Raw genomic sequence first — 26,003 nt, 5'->3', positions numbered from 1 at the left:
AATTCATGCACAGTTTATAATTGATGCTGTTGACGCTGTTTCTGTATGGCACTTGATACTTCCAGGTGTTTATCATCTGACCTTTATCTAGTGGTAGTATGCCTTAATTCCTCACCACCCTAATGTACATCTCTATAAAACACTGCTCAGGAACATGGTGGTATGTCTTCATTCCACGCCACTCTAAGTGTACATCTCTCTAAAACACTGCTAAAGAAGATGGTAGTATGCCTTGATTCCTCTCCGTTCAGCTAAATGTACATCTCTATAAAACACTGCTCAGGAACATGATGGTATGTCTTCATTCCACGCCACTCTAAATGTACACCTCTCTAAAACACTGCTAAAGAAGATGGTAGTATGCCTTGATTCCTCTCCGTTCAGCACTGCTCAAGAAGATGGCGGTATGTCTTCATTCCACACCACTCAGCTAAATGTACATCTCTATAAAACACTGTCCAAGAAGATGGTTGTATGCCTTGATTCCTCTCCTTTCCATCTATTCTCTAACACTCCCGAGATACCAGACCATATTAACTTTACACAAAAAGGTGTCTGGATGTTAGGTTCATTGGGAATTTGCTTCTAAAGGAATACCTTCTTCCTGTTGTTGGCTTGATGCCAATCGATGAAAGTGGATTTAGTGGAACATGTCCTGAATTTGACACAACCATAAATATGGCTCCTCACTCATTACAATTTTTTTTCACCAAAGCTATCAAAAATGTTGGTAATCCCAGTATAACCCATTGAGTATCTCATGAATTCTTGTCATAACTTAATAAATTGGTTCCTTCGATGGCCGAATTGCAAACTTCTTCCCTGTACAAAAAAAATAAAATCAATGCGAGTTAAGAATCAGTTTAGGCCGATTATATTGGATTGTGTGAGGTCATGTCCTGGCTGTAGACGGACCTATACTAGCCTCTGTAGGATGACTCAAGTCTCAATCATACAAGACACCAATGATTAGAAGGGTAATGATGCCCCGCTGGATGCTGTCTGGTTTGGTTTGTATATAACTCCTACACTAGCTCTGCAGGTATGACGTATAACATAACTACCGGTAACCTACAGGCTTAACCCTCATCATGCTGGTAGAAAACACTATGGTGTGCACTAGGCATGCTCTAAATTCTTCTTCAGGAATTTTAACCAAACTGTCACGAAGACAACAAATTTGTTCTTGACCATGGTGGAAAACGTCTTTTTGCCATCCGTAGATGAATAGTGATGAATGGTGACATATTCATGAAATTTTGTGATTAAACACAGACACATGTATATGTTGTACATTGGTCACCTGATGGCATGTTACATAAATCCAGCTTTCATGAGTTTAGATGTTGTCAGACTGCCAGCAGTTAGATTAAGGTGTTGTTCTACCTTCATGTAATCATGTACAGATGGAGTAGTTGGAGTCTTTCATGGTTTTTAAGATCACTAATAGCCTGAGAGTGGGTATCTGAGGTAAGAGTTCGTCTGCCACACAAGTGGAAAGGATTCCAGTAGTAATTATGCATTAAGTTGTGGTTGTTGGCCCCAGATGACAGGTCTGTCCGTGTTGTTAGCCTCAGCATGGGCATCCTGCAGCCAGGAAATGTTACAAATCTGGAGGAAGCTGCAGTGCGGCAGTGTTGGGGTGCACAGCTTGATTGGGTCGGCGTCTGGTACAGCCAGGGTTATTGGGGTACTCCATTGCCCCTGGAGCTCCATGGCCATCTGACATTCATTCCATCTAGTTTGGTATCATTTCTGGTAGATCAGCAAGGGAAGTGCATCTGTTGGTGATTGGGCTGGGTGCTCATCACCCCACACCTGGCATGTGCTATCTGATAGCTTCACACAGTCACACCATCTCAAATACTGGATGTCAGCTAGCCACATTAAGTCTCTTACACTCCACTGCATTTCATTTATGATGACAGCATATTATTGCATTCCACGTATATGGTATATTAGCAGTTAATATTAGAACAAAATTTCTGATTAAATGATTAACTCAAGACAGCCTGTCCATATGCCATCCGTACATGCACTAGCTACACCATTTGTACAATATTCCCATTCCCATCAATTGATACGGGTGAGTCTCCTTATCAGAGCATGTTCAGTTCAGGCTATGGACACTAAAATATGTACTTTTTTTTTACTTATGACCTTGAACTTCATGAACTTCCTTATCCAGGGTTTTGTGGAAGCACCTCATGGTGTTACCTTAACCGTACACCGGATGCACTCCTTGGCTTTGTACTTAATCTACCCCGCACACAATGTTACTAACATGTGCAGCTAACATGCATGTGAGAACTGCCCCTCAGTCGTTAACCTTAAGTGGCCAACTGTTTCCATTCTGGACCAAGTGAAATCTGCAAAGAACCCTGATCTGTTGAAGGTCGTGGCCATGGTGTAGAGTGAAATATCAAACCATCATGAGGATGGCATCAAAGCTTTTTCTTGTTACTGCATCTTTTTAGCTGGAGGCATTCCAGTGATACTTTTCCTGCTCCTAAAATTACATACATATATTGGATCAGATTGCAATTTATCTGTGTGTACAAGTAAAGCAAGTTCCACAGCTCCAACAGTTCATTATGATATGCAGTGTTTTATGATTCCTTTAACAACAAAAACCCTTCTGGTAAGTTGATAGTTATATTCTCTGTACTTGTAGCTGTACAGATCTCTGATGCATATGTTGCCACAAGACAAAAAAGTTGCATTCACTTGTACATGAAAGCAGATGATTACACTTTTCCATTAAAAACAAGGCTCTGGTTCTGGACTTCATAAGTGTTATTAAGTCTTGTTAGCTTAGAGGGCTACATGAGGGCCTTTAGTCCTAGGCTATGGTGTTTTCCTGTAGGTCGCTGATAAGTTGAAGCACCCCAAGGCGGGAGACTGAGGGGTACACTTTCTGTAAGTAGTCGCACATGGACTGAAACTGACACTTAGTAGGTTTCTGATACAGTGAAGCTGTATGCCTCTCTGCCTGCCAAGACCAGGCCTGTCACAAAGCGGCCATTTTTAAACCCCCTGATTAGCTTTGACAAGTGGATGACTGACAGATATTACTATTACAGCCTTTTTCCCAAGCATCTGTAGTGTTTCCGCAACACTTTGCTTCTTTATTAGGGGTATAAACAATAGTACATTTGGCCCTAATGAGTTGTAATATGGCTGTGTGGCTCTTAACGATGTCTGGGTATTAAACCACCTGTAAGACTATATAGGTGCGCTGCTCTATTGGTAAACAGTCCATAACAATAACTTTGTTGGTAGGATTAATCATTGAATAATCTGTGACTATAATGGCGCCTTGGACTGGATCCTCTCCTGCTCCAAACCGCACTGCTGCTTTGTCATAGGGCCCATAGAAGTTTTGAAGATTCACTTTGGGATAGCCTTCAGGAGGAACCTGTGAACATTCATATCCATAAATCACTCTTAACATTTCATTAATTTACAGACTTGTTGGTATATTCATCTGTGTGACTCTGACCCTTCAGGGTTCCATTTGGTTGAGCATAAATCTCTGTGCAAGTGCTTGGGCTGCTCTGTTGGATATCAGCACAGCACTGGCCGGAGGTTCTAGTCCAACACCATAACGCAGGCACATATGTCTGCCAGGCAGGTGCTGAGAGGGATTAAAACAGGGACATGTTGAGGTTAAATCTATTAGCAGATTCTAATCTCCTGTCAGCTAGGATATTTACTAACTGGAGCCTACAACTAGGGTTTAAACTTGACATGAATTGCTTTGGACCAAGTAAAATTTACACAAGGGCAGTTTATCAGTGTACATTTTAGATTTATAAGGCAGTGAAGATTTTTTATGGTTGATGATCTGTAGATAATGTTGAGGTGGTTCATCAAACCCTTGGATTAATCTGTAATTAATCCTCTTATTAGTGACATCTTGTTGGTCTTGGTTGAGGTTCTGCAATGAGTGATGTCCTGTATATTAACCAAGATTGTGGTATGTTCTGAAAGTCTCAAATCTATACAAGCATGAGATTTTCACCCCTTTTTAAAGTAATTCCGCTGTTTTTTAGATGTAAAAAGCTTTATCAAAAAAGTTTTCTTGACATAGCTAATACTGTAATTCTTCAACCTTTCCACATATTTGCAAGCATATTTATTCAAGCATATTGTGAGAACATTATTCTGCATATACTGATATAATCATACTTTTTGTGAACCAGCCAATGTAGTTGGTCAACCCAGCCAATGTAGTTTTGTCTGCGAAAGCAAATTAAAAAGGCACATAAATCCCACTGAAAGTTGCTCTTTTATATGCGAAAAGGTTGAGAAATTTGGATAGAAGTGTTAAAAATGACAAAATTATGAGGTGTTTGTTCCATCTTTTTCTTTCCAGTGTCAGTCTCAATCATCACTTAGCATAGTAACATTGTAAAGATCACTTCTTTATATCAGTTTTTAAAATAAACAATGTGTAATAGTGTATAGGAAAGTTACTGAACATTGATTGCTTTTCTCTTATGTTTGCGGATCCTAACGAACATTGTTCTAGAAATAATAGGTAATCTGAGTCATGTGTTAAGCATGCTGCAGATTCGTTTAGCTTCCCTCTTGTGTCGGCCCTAATGAGTTAATGTTGTCAACACCTGGGGATATCCGGAATGTCAGCTTGCTTAAACTTGTAACAGCATACAAGTGTTTTAAATCTGGCCTTTGATCTCTTAATGACTGCTCTAATGATAAAGGTGGGTTGACTTTAATGACCTCTCTGTAGGCTCACTGGTCATGTTTTACACAGTAGGATATATATTTAACTCCGTGTAAAGTACCAGTGATGATTTTGTATGTTATCTAGCATTCATGGATTACACCTCACCCAGACAACCCACCTTCCAGTGGACATCAAAAAGAAACGTAACTCTGCAGCCACCAATAAAGCGTTTTTTGTGTTTGTCCAAGCATTCATACACGCATTCTTTGAAAGAAACATTTGAACAACAGGCATTTTATGTAGAAAAACTCCGTTCTGTGCTTAAGATCTCTGGAGACAGCCATAATTACACATTAGGGTTAATTACCTGAAGATTAACGACTTCTTTTAGGCAGGTTGATTAAGACTTGGACCTGAGACGAGTGATCATGCAGACCATTAAGGTCATGCTCATCTCCAGACAAGGGACTGTCCTGCAATATATTGTCATTCCAGTCCAATTGCCCTGGTGACAAATCAATTCAACCCACATGAGAGTAGGACTACTTCTTATTCATACAGAAAGAACGCTGCAAAGCCAACATGACATAATAGTTAACTCTTGAGTGAGTGAGTCAGCGTACCGAATAATGGAAATCGTGTAATTCTTGCAGTGGACATAATCCCCATATTTCTGTGAAGTACTGCATGAGTCACAGGTGCCCTTAGGTCCCAGGATTCATATTCTGGCTCTCTCCACAAAAGATTACTTCACATCTATTTGTTACATTTGGTGTAGTCTTGGATCACACTGCATAACATTTCACATATGTGATGCCATTCAGGTATGTGGCTGAAGAAAAAAACATCCAGACAGCTGAAGAAACCACTTTTCATTACCAGGTGCTTCAATTAATAACTTACATTGTTCAAGTCAGATAAATCTGTGTCCTGTTATATAATAGATACATGCAGTATCTTTTGGGGGCAACCCAAACTGTTGTTGATACATGGCTTTGTCAAGGGCTAATTGTCTAACTAGACAGTTGGACCAGCACTGAATGAAAACTTCTTGACAATCATAAAATTTGCATGGCTGATATAGTTTTAAGATATCATTTTCATTTATCCAAATAGGATTCGCAATCTCTACTGGTATCCCAAACATGATGAAATTTCTCAATACTGCTGTCTTGTCTTAACAGTTATTCATGTAAACATTTTCTCTTACAGGCTGAGAACCTTAACACTGTTAAAAAGTGGATCCCTGGGCTGGCTAAGTGTCCCTACGACCCTGATGACAGTGCCACTGCCCTGATGACCCGGGAAGGGGACTTCTACAGTGCCACTGTCATGGACATCACAGCACGTGACCCCGCTATCTACAGGATCATGGGACCATCCCGTCATCTCCGCACAGTCAGAAACTCCAAATGGCTCAATGGTAAGTCTGTTTTCTTCAGTTCACAGGGACAAAGATATTGTGAGCTACTGTAAAATTTCCATAAATATACTGATTTATTTTTCCAGGGTTCCCATGGGTCCTTGAAATCCTTCCATTGTAAGCACTGATTGAATATTGTTGAAATGGGCTTTCAAGATCTAGGAAGGGAAAACTTAACAATACTTGATTTTACCATGGTGACAATCATGTTCCGTTACGATTAAAATGGACCAATAAATAAACAGCATCCATATCTTCAGAAGAAGGGCTGTTCTTTTCCTTGAATGTTGCAGAAAACAGGACATTGGTTGTTCAAAAACACATAGAGTAAGCATTTGTAGACATTATGTCAGGTTTTCTTGACAAGATTTGCTACTCCAGATATGTTGTGATATTAGTCAAGCTTTGGTGAAAAAATTTTGTACTAGTTGATCAGTAACGCCTTTCTTGAGAGCTACTCTCACAAACAATGGAACATAGAAAGAACCTGTCAATGTGGGAAGACCAATAGCTGGAATGGTTTGTGATAGTCCCGATATTGCCCACCAGATGGAGAGTTAGCCACTCCATGGTTTACATGTAGCTCTGTGATGATCAGGTAAATACAGATGTGGCTAGCCTGATAGTTTGGCACACCTCCAAATTGCTCATTTCCAGAGTTCCGCTACACATCTGGGGTGTGTAGAGAATATGTCTTCAAGACAGGTCATTATCTAACCCTTGCTGAACTGTCTAGGTTTGTTATCTTCAAGGCCATTATTTGCCCTGGCTCCCAATCTCTGTGGTATACTGCCCATAATATTTGCCCTGTTCTCCATAGTTTGGGTAATACCAGGCATTGTTTGGTTATTATGGACAAAGGATGTGATATCAGAATTAGTACAGCTATATAACCATAGAACAATACTAACTGTCCAGATAACATAAGTCATCAAACAGTGCGACAGTTATCATAGCCCCGTCTGTGCTAATGCACACATGCCCACTGAGGTTTGGCTTTGTAGCAAGCAGCCGGTTTCTATAAATTGATTCACAACTGAATTTTGCACAGCTTTTTCTAGAATACAACAGAGCAATATCTTGTTGTTACCTTGTGCAGTAGGGTAAAGTGCTAACATAAGGTAGTTGTTTATCAGCTCAACCTTCAAGGGGCTTCCACAAGGCTATAAGGTGTACCACTTCCACTTGACAAAACATTTTGATTAATTAATGTGGTTTGAAAGTGTCTTTTGCATTATTTAGCTATAGATCCAATTTAGCTTGCCAGTTCTAAGCGGTATAGATGGTGGAATCTCGAAGCAGCTGGCCTGGAAGCCATTTAGGAAGTAAGGACAGTTAATGGAAAAGCTTCCATGCATGAAAGCTGCATAACACATTGATGAAAAGTTTGTAGACTGTGTTCAAAAACTGTAAAAATATTGCATTATTTTTCCTTGAACGGTCAAATCTTCACAGTATGGCTGTAAAAGACGTTTTTTTTGTGTGTGTCAGACAAGCTCTTAGTAATTATTAAAGTTCATACTTGAAGAAAATCTCCTGCCAGCTCAGTGATACAAAACTACCATTACGTAATATTGGCAGTTTGTTGATGTTTCTAGGAACTGATTTTGTGCCCTTGGAAGGGAAGACATTTTGACTTGTAAGTTGTGAAGTGGCCTATAGACAAGTTTATAAGACAAAATCTAATTTACGACTGTAGTTTTGGGTTGTTGTGATGCTCAATTATACCACATGCCACAACTCAGTGAGGCAGACAGTGAAACAGTATGGACAGTAAAGAGTCAGATGTACTCTGCAGTGTAACCCAGTTTTGTACATTGTACTTACACTAATCTTATGTAGAAGATTTACTTGTTTGACCTTGAAAATTGAAGAGAAATGCATGCCAGTCCTTTTCACAGAAATTCCAGAGCCAGATTGTGGCACTGTTTAAACTCTTGTCCCATGTAGCCTGATATAAGACTGCTTTTTAACTGAACAATTTGAAAATAAGCAGTCCACTGAAAACTTAACTTTAAGTAGTCTGGAAATAAACACTTTTCAGAGTTCAGTGGACAGAAGACCTAAAGCTTTTAAAGTTATCTTATGACAGAGTTTCTGTAAGCATCACTCTAATACTGCTTCAACATCAGGCTTCTTGTTTGCTGGGGGAGCCAGAGTTTATCATATACACCAGTGTGCATTGGAGACCAAGTTCTTAAGATTAAATCCATGTCCGCCATAAAGCCTGGTATATATGACAGATGGAAATGCACTCATTGTAAGTAGCTTAAGGTACACTTGAGATCAAAATTCCAGACATTGGTAAGAAGTTGTAGTAAAAGCCTTTAACTCTAGGAATTTAAGTCTTAAGACGAATTTCATCTTCCGTTTTTTGCTTTTTTATTTTGAAGCTATAAAATAAGAATCAACAGTTTTACTTAAAAACACTAAAAATAGATAGATTTTTCTGTGTTAAGGCATCATAGTTTTTTCAGCAAGGTTTCAGACATTTTTGGTTAGATCTGTTCCTATATCTGATAGAGAAGACGTTAACATTGCCCAGGAGTATACTTTTTGTGTTGAGATTCCATCCCTAGACTGAGACTGCCTGCATGTGATATCTGTATGTGATAACTCAGTCAGCAACAACTGATCATGTCCTGCTTACTTCTCTATCACCAGACTGGCTGTAGCTTTGACGTAAACTAGATGGCACATAGATTTCAGTTTCTGGTGAGAAGTGAGCATAGATTAGTATATCGCAAGTACCTGCCAAATTTCTGTACAGTATCTTTCTGTTTCCTCAGCTCTTAGTCAAATGTGCCAGTACATTAACTAATGCAGTAATGTAGCATGTTAGCCCTATTTCATTTGGGATGCACATATAAATATGGCTGTATATTTAAAAGTTGTACTGAAACTTGGCTCTAGTTTAAGTTTAAGGAAAATTAACTGATTTTAAACAACTGATCTGTGTATAAAACCACTAGGCCGATCTTTTTTTGCTCATGCAGGAGTATTTTATGACTTTCTAAAACTCTGCCAAGTGTGTTCACGCTGGTGACGGTGTATTTCACAGGCAGTCTTGTACTCCCCAATATTCACTTGTATCAAACATTTCACTCTGTCTGTGTAGTGTGTCCACTCCAGCAGTATAAAGTATTACTGATCCTGTACTGGCCACTCAAGCAAGCCCATTCACCTGTAAAAAAAAAAACTTTTTATTATCAATAATATACCGTGTATAGGCGTGTACTGCTGACTATAGCTGACTATAAAATAGTAGTTGAGTATCTATCTAAGACCAATAAAACATGTTTATATTTTCACCTAAGTTACTCATGGTGTACAATTATTCCCAACTTTATGACACCTATGTTCACCTGTGGTCATAATTTGGCCAATGGAGAGGTATAAAACTATGTTAATGTGCTCTTGACCACTGGGTTTATGACAAGCTGAATAGAGTGGCGATTTATGGCCAGGAGGGTCCAGTGGGTCATTCTGACCATCTGACATAAATAAATCACCTGTCATCTGGGGCTGGATGGCACTGGTCAGTTTACAGCTGGACAGAGGGTCTGGCCAGTCTGTGGCAAGCAGATGACCTTAGATGTCTAAACACTGACTGACCCTGTAGGTCAGCTTCTCCTCAGTGACAGTGATCTCAGAACTTCCTGAATTCAGTGGAAACTTTGAATATAATGTAGAAGTGACTTTGTGAGTGTATATATATATATATATATATATATATATATATGTATGTATGTATGTATGTATTTAATAGATCTTATATCATTATCATAATGAAGACAAGTAACTGACGGAATAACTGTAACTGATGGAATAACTATAACTGATGGAATAACTATAACTGATGGGATATTAAAAGTAGTAATGGCATTAAAAGTTTCATGTTAATTTTTAGAGTGATTGACTGAATTATAGCATACATCAGGATAACTAAATTTTCACTTTAATCCAGTGCTGTAAAATGTGACATTTGATTGGATGGAGTAGTGGGGAATACATGTCCAATGGGCTGTGGGGGACTGTTAAAGGTGCAGCAGGGGAAATTTTTACATGCATTGTAGATAAAGATCAGTTTTGAGGCAAGGAGATCTGCAGGTTTTGGGTGAAAATAAAAAAAACTTAAAATGTTTGATTGAGCACACCATTTCCTTGATGGAAAGGAATTGTTAAGAATTAGCTGTGCGGATTACATTGCCATTATAGTCTCTGTAACTTTATAAAAACAGTTGTCAAAAAAGAGTTTCCCAGCTGGAATGAAAAAATGGGAGAAAGTTCACAATAGGCAAGTGAACTTCACATACACAGATTTTGTGTAGACAGTGTTATGTAGAAAGGCTCTTAAACACTTGATCATGTGTGTGGGTGTCAAACAGCTTGAGCTGGAACTTTTTAGGGTTTTTAATGTTTTTTTTTTCTTCTGGCAAGAAAATCAAAAACAGTGGTTGTCAAATTTGAACAAGAGAAGTGCCAAAAGGGACAGATTGAGATAGGGTTATCTGTGGACGAACAGCATCTTAAGTGCAGTAACCAAGGTGGTAATGAGTTACAACTGTGAAGTAAAGCCCAGGGGGAAAAAACTTCAAGCATTAACTTAGAGTGTTCTATGTGTTTTATACCTAGCTCATCTGGGCTGCAGACAGATTTTCAAGGTTTTAACTGTAGTAAAATAAGGGAGAAGAGAGGAGGTGTTATAGTTAGTACTGTGGCATCCCTGGTGGATGTAATATGAGGTCATACATTAGTTAGTCCCTCCAGGGGAAGGGACAGCTTTACTGCTGTCCAGTGTTACGACCTGTTATCGCTGCAAACCCCACACATGGTCCAGGGGTGTCTCTGTAATTACCCAGTCAGATTGCTTCAGGAATCTCCCGTCACACTGTAACATTATGGGGTAGATTATTTGCCTGACTTGTCGTTTATTGTCTCTGGTCTCCTGTTATAAACAGGCTAAATTACTTCTGAGTCATTTTAGTGATACATAGTTCTTGTGTTAAGTGAGGGCGCCTTAGTCACTGTCATCATCCATGGCCATCACTGTGTACAACTACATCTACTATACATTCATCATTTTATCATATGTTCTTTATCAGTGTAATGCATCATAGATTGTCCCTGCAATATATCATAAAATCTCATAAATCTATTGTAACTGATTTCATGTCTGTCACCATTTTTTGTCTTCCATTTCAGAACCCGAGTTCGTATCCGCTTATGAAATTGATGACTTTGTATACTTTTTCTTCAAGGAGGCAGCTATAGAATACATCAATTGCGGAAAGGTAAAGAAAAAGAGATGGTGCCCCTGGCAGGTTTAATCAGTTTAAATTTAAACAAATGATTAATCAAACTTGCACCGTACTTTTGAGTTTCTGTTGCGTGTGGTAAATCTCAACTTCAGCGATGAAGTGCTCTTATTAAGTATTCACGGCTGTTGGAGTAAGTAATTAGAGGATGGAGATGTAGGTGTGTATGCGGTCTCTGACATTAAGCTCTCCTGTAAATGTAGACTGCATTAAGCCATGGCCCACACAATGGCTGTCTTGCGTGTTCCCGGTTTACTCACTGGTCTTATATTTAATTCATCTAAGTGTAACATTAGATACTTTAGCCTGACCAGTAGTGTCTGTTTGTGACAGTAATTATAGGTAGGCATAGTCAGGGTAAAACACTCGTACATTGAGTTTACAAGCTCTTTAACTTCAGTCTTGATCAGCTTGGTTAATGTAAGAAATTTAACACTTGTACACAGAGTTTACTGTTGATGTACATGTATAGTTTGACACGTATTGGCACCAGAGTCTCTGATGTTGGCCTTGGTCAATGTAACTAATTAAACACTTGTACACTGAGTTTACTGTTGATGTACATGTATAGTTTGACACATATTGGCCCCAGAGTCTCTGACGTTGGCCTTGGTCAATGTAACTAATTAAACACTTGTACATTGAGTTATCTACATTATCAGTGTATAATGTACATGTGTAAGGGGGGGCCTCCGTGGCTCAGTTGGTTAGCGCGCTAGCACAGCGTAATGACCCAGGAGCCTCTTACCAATGCGATCGCTGTGAGTTCAAGTCCACCTCATGCTGGCTTCCTCTCCGGCCGTAAGTGGGAAGGTCTGCCAACAGCCTGCGGATGGTTGTGGGTTTCCCCCGGGCTCTGCCCGGTTTCCTCCCACCATAATGTTGGCCGCCATCGTATAAGTGAAATATTCTTGAGTACGGTGTAAAACACCAATCAAATAAATAAATAAATAAATATCATGTGTAGGATGACACATATTGGCCCTTTGGCCTTTAATGGCCTGGTCATAAAATTCCAAGCATAGAAGCATTTAGAATTAAAATACATGTAAAGGCCGATATGTATTGCCCCCCTGTGGCCAGTTGCACCATGGACTAAGTTGATCGTAACTACCATGTTGACAAGTTCCTCTTATAGTCACAATCAACTTAGACTACAGTAGTGTTGCGCATGAGGCTCCAGTTGTCTAATTGTAGCCTTAATTGTCCTGGTCACTGTATATTTATTTATTTTATTTGATTGCTGTTTTACTTCGTACTCAAGAATATTTCACTTATGCGATGGTGACCAGCAGTATGGTAAGAGCAAATGGAGGGGGAGGGGTAAGGGTCACTGTATAAATAGATAAAACACTCATACCTTCATTTTACAATTTACTTAGCGGCAAGATACAACATGCATTTCCCCTAGTTCTCTAATTTCAATTTTAATTGGTCTTTTGCAGAAAGTGTTTTCTCGGGTGGCCCGTCTGTGCAAGGTAAGTGTGATTACACCTGGTAGGCTAATGTCCATTTCAGGATTCATAATAAGCTGATTGATGCTGTCAATTGCCCATTAAGTTGAATCCTGTATGTTTCCAAGCTACATTGTGTTGATGAATGCCTGCTTGTAGTTTCATACAGTACAACTGAACTCATACGGTACATGTCATCTGCATGTATGATGCAGAATTTGTTAATTACGTTCATCTTGTCCAAGCAAGTTTCTTAGCGTGTTCTAGTGTTATAAATAGCATCACTTAATTGTTTAAAATCTGACAGCAATCATGTTTGCTGTCATTTATATTTAAGTCAGTTTAACCTTTGCCTGCAAATTATAAGTACCAATATAATAAAAATATTAGAGAAAAAAGATGGCTGGTGTTTAATTGGCATGTTTTCTATGCGACGTTTTCAGACTGATAATGGTGGCCAGTTCTTGTTTGAGGACAACTGGACGACCTTCCTGAAGGCAAGGTTAAACTGTTCAATCCCTGGAGAATACCCCTTCTACTTTGATGAGATTCAGAGCACTTTTTACATGCCAGAAGAAGATCTTTTCTATGCGGTGTTCACAACCCCAAGGTGAGCTGCTGTCTTCATCCAGCATTGTCCTATAAACCGAATGGAATCAGTGTAAACAGTTTGCGTTAGGCCTAAAAACTGATGGCTATAATCTTGTATAGGCTTACATTGTTGGTATTGTCAGCTAAGTGATGTAGCTTGCTCTGGTTAGAGACCAGAAACTAGTGTTAATGAGATTGCATGTTTGAATTGAACTTTTGTTGGTGTGGTTACATGTTATAATGCTGGTGGGGTTTTGGCAGGAAGTTTGGCACTGCATTAGGGTTTCCTCCATTCTTTCTTTATTTTGGTTGTCTCATAAACCTGAAATTGAAATTTAAAACCAAACCTAATATTATGTGAAATATTCTTTTCTGTGGCATATAAAAGTAATTATATAAATCAATAAATTAATCTATCCTCTGTCAGAATATGACTTCAGAGACCCAGGTGTGTCTGTGAACTATGATCTGTATGACATAACTGAGTTGATGATGGGAATGGTGAATGCATTGTGTGGTACACTACACAGAAAAGATAATTGGAGGACTGGTCTTTTTGCGATAGCTGGTCCATAAGATCAGATTTTATCTGAGTTATTCATTTGCTCTGTGGCATATTTTTAGTTCATCATAAGGCTAAGCATTATTAAAAAAACAGGATACAGGATGGCTGTATGTAGCTTAATAGCTTGAATTTGTTGCCTTCTATCTCTCGAGGTGATTTGTACTTCAAATACTTATTATGCTATACTGATCAGATGCTTTGGTCTGAATGTGCTATTCCTGATTTTCTATAAACTCTGGGAATGTTTTGTGTGTTCACAGTAACAGTGTCCCTGGTTCTGCCGTTTGCGCTTACAACATGACGTCACTACACCTCTCTTTTACTGGCCCTTATAAACACCAGGAGAATGCCAAGTCAGCTTGGGAAGCTCACACTAACCCCAAACCCATGAAAACTGTAAGTCATCAACAAACTAAAGCATGCAAAGAACCGTGTACCTAACAACCTATGCTGGTTCATTTGTTTTTGGTGGTACATGTATTTGTGTTTTTTGTATTTTTTGTATTTTTGTATCCTCATTTCCTCAGGAATCCTAGCTTTCAGTGTATATACTATGATTTGATATGTCTTGAAGTGATTGAGATATGAGGGTAGTTTTAGCAGTAAATCATATCGTATTGATAGTTCTGGAGTAAAATCTGCAGAACTGCCATGAGAAGAATCCGTATGGCCTAATTTGTCAAGAAACAACAATTTCATTAATTTTGACAAGTTGTGTAGAGAATCATATTCAAGAAATGTGAAACAACATCATTGTTATCAACGATTTACACTCTTTGTTATCAACAATTTACACTCTTTGCTATCAATGATTTACACTCTGTGCTATCAACAATTTAGACTCTTTGTTATCAACGATTTACACTCTTTGTTATCAACGATTTACACTCTTTGTGTGAATTGCAAAGAAATATTATTAACAGCTTCGTTTGGAATGTTGAGCTGAGCTTACTACCATACAAATGACAGTGTGACATCACCTTAGGGCCATTTCTCTGTTGCCCCTGTGGTGGGGGAGGATCCTGAAAGCAGTGTAACCCTATAAAGGCAGAGTAACCTTGAGATCCTTGTAACAGCTGCTGGAATGTGCTCTTGTGAAAGGTGTCTACTTTCTGTACATCACCAGCTGTGTACATCCCTTATTTGTCAGTCTGCTTGTGCCATACAATGGTCAACATGACATGAGCTTTGTTAAACTGCAGTGTTTACCTTCTCTCTGTTTTTAGCATCTGGATTCTTCATGTAGATGCATGTGCCCGACGAGTGATGTTTGCCTCTTATACCCTCTTTCCAGCAAAATGTGCACACTGCTGTGCTTAAAAACAGTATCTCCCTAAAAAAAATGCATTGGGTATTTCCCTACTGGGTGTGCACTGTTGGTTGAAATTACACCATTTCCCTTACTGTGCAGCTTTGTAGAGGAACATCCCCCCAAAAAACAGTAGGGGATGTTGTCCTGTGTGTTGAGCTTACCTCAGTCCTCTTGCTTATTTTAGAGATTAATGTAAATATTTGGAGGAAATGATCTTTATTATGACATCTGGTACTACCTTACTCCTCTAACCCCTGGTGCCTCCCTGGTTATGTATATGTAGGGCCTATAAGCTGTATGTGGCTCTTGAGGTGTTCAAGCTTACAAGGTTGAGGTAGACCACAAACATGTCAACACTCTGATTGAGGACACTCCGGTACATGGGAGACAACTCTGTGGAGAGTTCTTCACTGCATCACTGATTTTGTACTTGTCTGATAATGTTACATTTACATTGTGGGAAAGGGGTTTGATGTAAATATAATTCAAATAATGTGTTTAACTAGTTTTTGGATTTGTTGTAGAATAATATGATTGCAAACAAAAGATTAGAGTAAGATCATTTTTATGACTTTGGACATGAAATGCTTGGTACTTTTTCACTTGGGGCTCAACGGAATATGAATTATGCCAGGTATGCCATGTCAACCCAGTGGGTGTCTGTATTCTCTAACAGGACCAGGGCATTATTGTGTCCAGCGCTCCAATAAGGTAGTCACTGGGACTATCCTCCTACAAGGAGACATGTTGTAATTAATATCACCAACATAATGCTGAAGGTGACATTAAACCCTGAATGAAGACAAACATGATTTGTACTGTAATTCCCCTGATTTCATGATTAATACTTGTAGTGCCAAAGCAAAAAAGTACAATTTGCTCTCAATTTATTCGGAAAAGAAAAACAGTGCCATAATGTTCAGTATATCAAGTAAACATGTGAGAAAAAAGATACTGTGCATCCCTGTTACAGTTGTATGTATATTGACTAAATGGAGCAGACAAGGCCTCAAAAAACTTAGAAGAATGGAAAGGTTGTGCTTGTTGATTAGTTTTTGAAGTTGATTTATGACTTATGCTGTTTTCAGTGTACCTCAAAGAGTGAAACCAGGAAGCGATCTCACCAGAATGCCAACAATGAAGTACATGCCATGAAATATCAGCTCATGGACAGAGCCATTCAGCCTCTGGAAGTCAACCCTTTGCTAGTGGGCTTCAATGAGAGGTAAAATAAGAGAACTCATCTACAGCTGTAAATCTGTAAGATCATTGGCAGTACCAGTCAGAACAAAAGACCGCCAGCGAGAGGCCTGAATTCTTATGAAACCTCAATTTCTGTATTGGCATTGAACCCACATACAATTACCTATATGAGTTCAAAGCAGTATTAATCCAGGATTTCCAGGTTATGAATTAATAGGGTACAGTATTACCTCATCCTGAAAGTTGCCCCCATCTGTTTCTTGGTGCCTCCATTTCTACTGATAAAGCATCATAAAGTAGAGTACTGTGCCTGTGCCAGCACTAGCAAATTTATGATTCACTGTTTTAGTTTTATTTTAAACCATTTGCAATTCATAAATGCACTAATTTTGGATGTACCTAGAGGAGTGGGTGTAGCCTATATACATGTATGGTAAATGACCTCACATGTCATGCCACAAAGTTCATTTTTTGAGGCAAATAAATGATACAAAGTATTACTTTTGGTGCTGAAATATATTTCCAGTAGGATGTCATCCTATCATCCAAACAATCCGGACTCAAAACACCTTTTTAAGTTCAGCAGAACTCACAATCAGGGCAGAATGTGCAACTTGGTCATGGGGGAAATTTTTGGTTGTTTACCATAGTTTTTGGAGTTTTTCGGCCTTAATAATTAAGATTTTTGTAGATATATATCGGCAAAAGTTTTTCTGCCAATGGCACCAAAAACTTCAACAAACTGGTCTTCCATATATTAATTAAGAGTTATAAGTTGCCTCATAAGTAGATGTATATAAATTGACCATATTATTAAATGTTTGTGTACAAAGTTGTTGCTTTTCTATAGGTGGGACCAGATTGTGGTTGACCACGTCCAGGGTAAGCATCACCAGACATTTGCTGTGGTCTTCGTGTCCGCTTGGAACGGGAAGGTCCAGAAGATGGTTCAACTACCAGGAACCAACACAACATGTCTGATTGAAGAGATGACCATCATTCCATCTGATTCCAAGGAGAAAATGAAATCAATACAGATCTTAAAAGATAAGGTGTGTATATCTACATGCTCAGTGATGGATTGGTGCTAGTGTAATTTACTTTAGGTTTCAAAACCTGTTGATTAAAATTCTCAGAATGATGGTTGGCAACTGCAGTGAGGTTTCACTGATTGGAAATGGATAGCAAATATAGGAAGGCAGTGAGTTCAGTCAGCACGGTTTAGAAAGCCTTTGATGTCTCATTACTACAAGCAGGCAAGGCATTGAATTTGAAAACCTCACAGCGTAGCATTGATGAAAGTGTTCGACAGAGGAAGCTCACTACATATCTTTTGATCAAGGTGTTGAACTCAGGAACATCATTGCATTGCACTGATCAAGGTGTTGAATTCCGGCAGGAACCCCAATACTTGGTATTGATCAGGATGTTGAACTCAGGAACCTCAGTACATAGCTTTGATCAAGGTGTTGAACTCAGGAAGCTCAGTGCATAGCTCTTATCAAGGGGTTGAATTCTGGCATGATACACACAAACACCTACATATATATTACTTAAAAAAACTGTATGGTTACACTATACATGTGCTTGTGCATGTAATATTATGTTTGTGATATTGTAGCCTATGGGCTGGTTACCTTTATACCAATCATCTGTTTGTGATAACGTGTGTATGATGTCATTACGTTACAGTCTGTCCTGTTTGTCAGTACCACACAAAAGGTGCTCAGGGTACCCGTCCATCGCTGTGAACGGTTCAAAACCAGAGAGTAAGTATAAGGATTTAGAAGAGCACAAAACATGAATGGTTCAGTCATCTGTCAATTATCTTATGTTAAGAAGTAGTAATAGTTTTGATGTGGTCAAGATTGAAATTTTTTGTACTTTATAATTTTATTAATAATGTCTTATTACTCTTGTACCCACTGATAAGCTTTATTTACAAAGTAGAGAATTGCTTGACATACTACGTTAATCAATACATTGTCATTCAGTATCTCAAACCCTTTGCCAGAAAGCCTTCTCTCATCTGAAGAAAACTTTCTCTATTCCGCTAACAGTAAATCATCTTAATTTCCTGTAATTTGTTGCCCTGCAGAACTAAACTCGTGCAATGCCATGTGAAAGTTTTAGTATGATATTTGGTAAATCCCTTAATTTAACTTCACATGATTTTGTACTCACTGACCATTCTTATATGGTAAAGTGTGAATAGCAGATCGATTAGTTAGTGGGTGTTTTCATGGCATTATTGATGATGTTAATATTGTATTTTCATTTCCTGTGTGCATGTTACAGTCTGTGTATCCAGGCCATGGATCCTTACTGTGGCTGGGACAGTTTCTACAAGGCCTGCACCACTGCCCCTGGGGGTAACCCACATGTCCACTACTGGCATCAACATATCAATAGCTGCCCAATATTAGAACACCCAGGTATGCTTGGTGTGAAGGTGTATAGGTGTGATTACCGAGTGCAGATTTTCAGTGGCTTAGCCATGTTATAATCATGCTGTTTGTGTATTAAATGCCCATAAAACTGACAGTCATCGTTTAAATAAAAATCCTGAGAATTGCATTAAAAGAATAATCAGATAAATGTATGAACACTGAACCAGTATGTGATGTAAATCATCATACAATATGATAAAAAAACTATACTACTCATAGATTTGTGAATCTAATCATGCTGGCTTCCTCATCGGTCATACATGGTACACGGTCATACATGGCATGCAGATGGCTGTGGATTTCCCTCCACCAGAATGCTGGCCGCCATTGTATGAGTGAAATATCCTTGAATACGACATTAAAAACAAATGAAATAAATAAATAAATAAGATCATAACGGTGTCGTGGTTACTTGACCACACATATGCTTTTTCGCTACAGTGGACGGTGGTTGGAGTAGATGGACAGACTGGGCTCGTTGTCAGCAGGTTGGCCACTCCAAGCCAGGTGAGCAGTGCTGGTGTAGAACCAGGGCCTGTGATAACCCAAAGCCCTTTTTTGGTGGGAGGTCATGTGTGGGTTCAAGTGTGCAGGTGACAAACTGTACAGGTAAGACTTTCTCTCTTCATGCTGTCTGTTTGAATTACCTTGCTGAGTATATTTGTTGTGGCTGGGTAATGGTATTATATTATTTTGAAACTGTGAAGTGACTGTTTTTTAGATGACTGATGAAAGAAGGTATTGTAATATCACCTCTGTAGCATTTCATTATTTGCTAGCTGAGTAGGCCTGATTGTCAGAAATTATTCAGCAGTATTTGTTAACAAAGTAACAGGTTTTCACCTCCATATAGAATTGCATGAAGCAGAGACTTGTACATTAACAGTGTGCATGTCTTCTTCTTGTAGTGAATGGAGAATGGACGTCCTGGTCCCATTGGTCCAGCTGCTCCCGGACTTGTGGTACAGCCATCCAGTCTCGTCAGCGCTGGTGTGGTAACCCGCCCCCAGCCCATGGGGGCAGGATCTGTGTGGGGCCAGAGAGGGACGAGATCTACTGTGTGGGAAACTCACCCTGCCCAGGTAAGCTTGATTGTAATGGTGACATTTGAAGGGTGTTACGGTATTGAAAACAGCAACAGAAAACAGACTCAGTGACTCAATATTACAATGTAAACAATGCTTTATATATAAAATGAGACGTACAGTTTTACAGACAGTTCAACAACAACAACATAAAAAACATACACATCAGTATTACCGGTCTTTAAAAGTTTCCAGTACACCTTTTCATCCCAAGGAACGTGTTCCAGGAGATCCAACGTAAAGACCATGGGATAAACACACAATTCACACAAGTCACAAATTGTCCTAGACAGGTACTTCGCCAGGATAGCGAACGCGAACACAGTACACAGGTTACACAGAACTGGAACAGTCAAGCCTTTGAATGACGTCACACCCGCAGAGCACAACACAGGGTAAATACAGGCATGGAGGTATAATCCACTTTAGAACAGTTTCCCGCAGAAACTCACAAACGAGCCGTTCAGAGACGTAGAGTAATGTCACCTTGTGGCAAAACGAACGTCCTTTACAAAACTGTAAACTTCAGTTTAGAGCCCTTGACGACCTTGTCGGTCAGGTGAGGTCAGCATGTTAAACAAATTACACAGTCAACACTGTATAATCATAATAAAGATCCGAACACCAATAAACGTGACTTCCGCAGAAATTCACATAAACCAGACATCAGTACAACTGTGGTACACAAACGGTGCCGGCATAAAAATCTGTCCTCCCAAATGAAACTGGCATCACCAGCTCATATCAAAATAATGGACTTGATACGAGAGCGTCGCACACTCTCCTGGCTCCCAGTGGATGCAACAAAAATACCTCTCCTCTGCACAGAAAACACGGCTTATATACGTGCCAGGTGGATTCAACTATTTTTAGACACAGAGTTAACAGCCAATGAACAGTTAGTTAAATAAACAGAGCACTGAACAAGGTGCTTTCGGCCAGGTCTGCGCTGTACATATATAACAGGGCCTGTTATGCTTATAACATATAACACAAAGGCCCGCAGACTAACAGTACATGAAAACGTTAAATAGTCATACATAACAAGGGGAAGAAATGGTAGAAATTAAAATGAGCATAAAGTCCTCTGTATGGAAATTTTTTTTTATTTTTATTTTTTTTTTTATTTTTTATTTATTTTTTTTTTTTTTTATTTTTTTTTTTTTTTCAAGTTTGTTTTTAAGAAAACATATTCTGGTCACATACAATATATATCATTATGGTATTGCAGGAGTCATATCAGTGCTCCATCACATGCACATCTGTAATACCAGATCTCAGTATGGACATTTTGACTGATCGTGTGAATTTTAGATTCTATGTGTTGTGAAACACACTATTCTTTGAGTTGTTTAGAACAAAACTGGCCGAATTCCTGGACTGTGATGAATTATTATTGGATAATATTGTAGTTCCAGCCTCTTAATTCTGAGTTGAAAAGCAACGTATCCTTGAGGAATGTGTTATAACTTTTGACATGCCTCTGTGTTTTCAGAAGAACCTGTTCACGGTAACTGGTCTAGTTGGTCAGCCTGGAGTCAGTGCACGGCCAGGTGTAATGGAGGCATTCAGACACGCAGGCGCATCTGCGACAGGACACGACGCGGGGGAAAGACGCAGCAGTGTGTGGGCAACCAGAAGGAGTGGCGTATGTGTAACCCTCACAGCTGCGATGGTAAGTTTGTTGAATCCTGCCCAAATTGAGCTGGAGAAAATGTGCTCACAAAGTGGATTTCTTCGAATAATCTGATCACAGGTGTCAAGAATTTAACAAAAGCTGTGAAGAATTTCTAAAGATCCATGTGTGACACATATTTGATTGTCCTTTAATGTCACAAATTGCTCTTCAGTTTTAATTTGGCTGCTCGAATGGCAAAGGCAAAGTAAAAAATGTATGAGTCAAAATACTTGTTTCACTGAGAACAACACTGCACTAATTGCTTAACTTCTGATGTACATATGAACACAATGTTGATTATTCTGGTGGCCTTCGTGACAATAAGATGTCAGCTTATGTGAAAGACACTGAAGACACTTATCTTTTACCAGTATGAACTGTTACACGTGGAAAAGTTTGCCATTATAACTTGTTATTATAGGCTGGTGGTTTTCTCTGAACACCCCAGTTTCCTCGACCATCAACATAATAGGCAGCATTATACAAGTATTCTTGAATATGACGCTAAATAACATCCCCAAAAAATTACAAAGCCAGTGTATGTGCTCAATGTCACAGAATGAAAACTGTATTGTTTCAGTTCTAAAGAAGACAACTCACTGGAGTCCCTGGGTACAAACCAACAAGACCAAGGGAGGCTTCTTCGAACAGCGTTTCCGCTTTGTGTGTCGAGCCAGCGTTCCCAAGCCAGACATGATGAAATCTAGTTTCATGAAAACGGACGTTCGTTTTTGTTTTGACGACGGCAGTGGCTGCCATGATTCAGGTGAGATAAGAAATTCCATTGAGGCTTTTACACCTGTCGATAGAATGCTGCGCAAGTATTGTAAAGTTAGGCGGCGGATGTTTCGCAAGTACTGCAACTGTCGGACACTTGGCGTGTTTCTTGTCTGTCAGAAGTGTGGCTACCGGGGCGGGGTGCCTGCGCGCGGTACGGGATGACGCTGGCAGAACACCCCATGGGCCAGCGACCTGTTCCCAGAGCAAACCGGGTCACCGTGGGGCGGGAAACAGAGTGTGCGTGGTGTGGACCGGGAGCACTTCTGGAGACATGATGACAATACAAACTGACAGACACTTCACCAGCGTTATACCTCAAAAGTGCTATAGGTTTATTGTCCGCCCTGCAAACGGGGCCAGAGACATATGAACAGCAATGTGATAAATGACTCGTGCTTTCCCTTCTTCTGCCTACCGACTTCGTAGTGGGTGTGCCCAGCCCACCACCCCCTTCCCCGCCTCCTCATTGTGCCTGGTGTTACATAAGTGCATGTTAGTTGTGCTGTCGTGGCGTCTGTACTGTTATGCGCCTAATGGGTGTGTACTGCTTGTAAGCATGGACTGTGTAATCCAGCTAAAGCTGTGCAGTGACAGTGGACAGCCACTGTGTGATGATTGTGGACTGTAATATATACATATACATGTAGCTGCTGGGGCTAGTGCTGCCCAAGGTATGGTGGACTGTTGGCAACACATCAGCTTGGCAGCGGACAGAGACAGCACCTGTCATTGTAGTGCAATCTGGCCTGTACCATCCACCATACAAACGCTTAAGAATGGAAGCGCTGTGTAGAGGCTGAAGCTGACCTCTTACCCAGGTCAACAATGCTTCTTAAGGACCAAAGTTGTTGTTGTGATTGCTAAATGTGACAGTATAAATGTATGGTGCACATGTATAAACTGACCGCAAGTTTGTGGTGTAGGCATATTATGGTCCAACTGACCAACCATACATTCATAATACTTAAGCAATACTGAGAAGAAGGCTCCAACTAACTACTTTACTCCTGGGGTACATAAACTGTACAGTAACTCAAGCACAATAATTACTCCACATGTCATTTTACTGCTACATTATTACGATGGTTATTATGTCACTGTTGTTTTGTTATTCTCTTTTGTTATGGTGTTATATCATGGAATTATTTATAGACTATGGCAGCATTATGACCCACTGATTCAGTACAGCTGAAGTAGTGTTCAGTTCAAACTTCACCACATTCTTCCCATCTGTATCACTTACAGTTCAGTTCAGTTTACTTTTGTTTTCTTTTAAAAGAACAAGCCCCATAACTATATGTTTGCACATTCAGATAACAATTTTTGTAAGCATTTCATGGTTTTAACTTTAGTATTGCTCAAAATTCAACATCAAAAACTGCAATATTGCATTTTCTGCAGCTAACAGCCATACCTTTCACATGTCTACACAGTATTACACAAATTCCAACATAACTGAAACAGTATGATTTTTCTGACTGGTTAATAATTCCAAGCTCTGAATAACAGTGTAGACATTATTACTGTAATGAGATGATCCAGGAGTTGAAACAGATGAGTCACTTTCATGTATAAATCCTGTCACAGGTAGAATATTACCTAATCCAGGGTTAAAGGTGGTATAGTGTTGAAGCTGTTTTTAACTTCACTGTCTGAACATGCTGTGTACCAAAGATGAGGTTTCTGCTGTTTGTTGAATGTAATTGTTGTTTTTGTTGACATCAGGCATGTTTGGTGCATGTGTATACAATGTGTTGGTTTCCCTCTACTGGTATGATGTTGTTAAAGTTGTTTGATCTGTCTGGTAAGATAATCTCAGCAGGAACGAAACTTGTTTCTACAACAGAATAGTGTTATAGTCATAGATTATGTTAAACAGTGCAGTACCATACTCAGTTCCACTGCCAAATGTACAATTTATTGATTATGGAGTTTAAAGTTTATTTAGTGATCTGTTCACTCAGACGGTGTTTGTAATGATTATGTGTTGTGTTCATTTGTCTTGACGAGACTGTATTGTTGCCAAATATTAAGATTATTCTAAGCATGTACACCGCATACAGATTGGGTTTTTCTTCCAATGTGCGCATGCTCATTCAGGGTTGTGTTGTAATTAAATTGCCATAGAGTGTAATTATTAGATATCATAGAGGGAATAATGAGTGAAATAGTGTGTCAGTTATGGTTAAGATTAAGCCATATACATCTTGCCGGAGCAATTTGTCGTGGTGATCAACTAGCCGTATGACAATAGGACAAACCCTAGTTCATATGATTTGCAGAACAATTTTCACCATGTGAAAACGGTGTATGAAATGAAGTTTGTCCTGTTTACATGTGACTAGTGGCTGTGATAAATTGTGCCATGTAGATGTGTGCTTTAGTACTATGACAGACTTACCTTGTTTCTGAAAGTTTTGAAGACATGCCGTTGTACTTTACTCTTTCTGCAGAGTTTTATGTTTTTCTTAGTGTTTTATCTCATGGTTGACACCGTGGGGGAATACGACTGCTGTTTTAAGACAAACATTTTCTGTAAACATCGAGTTGGTGCTAATTATGATTTTCAACTGAGCATGATGATGCTAGATAAATGGTGTTCAGTTGTGTTGTTTTCGACTTTCCCCGTAAAGAAATGCTATAGTGGCCAAATGTGTTGCAATGAATCATAATTTAATGCGAAGCATGTTTTATTCCCCCACATCTGTACATTCACTCCATTACATGTAGTTTATTTGACAGCATATCAATGTTTGAATTGTATAATAAACTGATATTTATTGAAAATAACTGATTTTTATTGATATGTGTAGATTAGCTAAAGTATAGTTGTACAATTTGCACTGGTAAATGAATTTGTCCTTATTTGTACATGTAAGTATTATATAAAACAATTGTAAATGTAGATAAGAGTGACTCGTTAATGTATTTCCTGTGAGTGTGACTCGTAATCTATCTCCCTCTAGTAAAACTGAACAGAATCTCAAACTGATGAATATATCTAAACCAGTTTCCCTCTGTTATCAAAATTTTTCCACTCTTTCCATACAGATGATGTGACAGTCAAAAGTACATACAGGTCTGTCAGAATATCCAGGTGGTGTTAAAAAGCAAGTTAATCCTATTCTGATACCATTATTAAAAGCCCTATCAACATGTCAACAATGGTTTGTGACATCTAGCTATACAGACTAGTGTATGGTTACTCTGTATGACTGACCTACATGCACTTTTGGTTGTTGTGTCATCTGTTGACACTTTAAATTTACATTTCTGAAGAAGTTCTATTGAAATTTCTCTACACACAAAATCATTGTTTGTGAGTAGTGTACGGTACATGGTGTTTTAACAAACTGGTAGCTGGTCAAACATTCTCTTGCTTCACTGGAGTGACCACTTTATGTGAATGATATGTTGTTGCTATTCTGTGACCCCCTTCATGGTGTCTACA

At 39.1% G+C, this 26,003-nt stretch overlaps 1 protein-coding gene across 1 annotated transcript in view; it reads left to right on the top strand.

The window, feature by feature from the left end:
- The window catches only part of LOC135461958 (semaphorin-5A-like), a 77,793-nt gene that overhangs the window by 42,213 nt on the left and 9,577 nt on the right, over window positions 1–26,003 (top strand). Inside the window, exons 6-18 of the mRNA XM_064739263.1 lie at window positions 5,906–6,116; window positions 11,322–11,410; window positions 12,880–12,912; window positions 13,332–13,498; window positions 14,305–14,440; window positions 16,445–16,581; window positions 17,410–17,611; window positions 18,252–18,328; window positions 18,858–18,994; window positions 19,451–19,618; window positions 19,918–20,091; window positions 21,590–21,769; window positions 22,353–22,538. Of these exons, the coding sequence (XP_064595333.1) occupies window positions 5,906–6,116; window positions 11,322–11,410; window positions 12,880–12,912; window positions 13,332–13,498; window positions 14,305–14,440; window positions 16,445–16,581; window positions 17,410–17,611; window positions 18,252–18,328; window positions 18,858–18,994; window positions 19,451–19,618; window positions 19,918–20,091; window positions 21,590–21,769; window positions 22,353–22,538 (1,897 nt within the window). The remainder of the gene's footprint in view (window positions 1–5,905; window positions 6,117–11,321; window positions 11,411–12,879; window positions 12,913–13,331; window positions 13,499–14,304; window positions 14,441–16,444; window positions 16,582–17,409; window positions 17,612–18,251; window positions 18,329–18,857; window positions 18,995–19,450; window positions 19,619–19,917; window positions 20,092–21,589; window positions 21,770–22,352; window positions 22,539–26,003) is intronic.

Source organism: Liolophura sinensis, chromosome 1, assembly GCF_032854445.1.
Source record: "Liolophura sinensis isolate JHLJ2023 chromosome 1, CUHK_Ljap_v2, whole genome shotgun sequence".
Taxonomy (NCBI): domain Eukaryota; kingdom Metazoa; phylum Mollusca; class Polyplacophora; order Chitonida; family Chitonidae; genus Liolophura; species Liolophura sinensis.
Note: the sequence above shows the minus strand (reverse complement) of the source record. Positions and strands in the feature narration are given on the sequence as shown.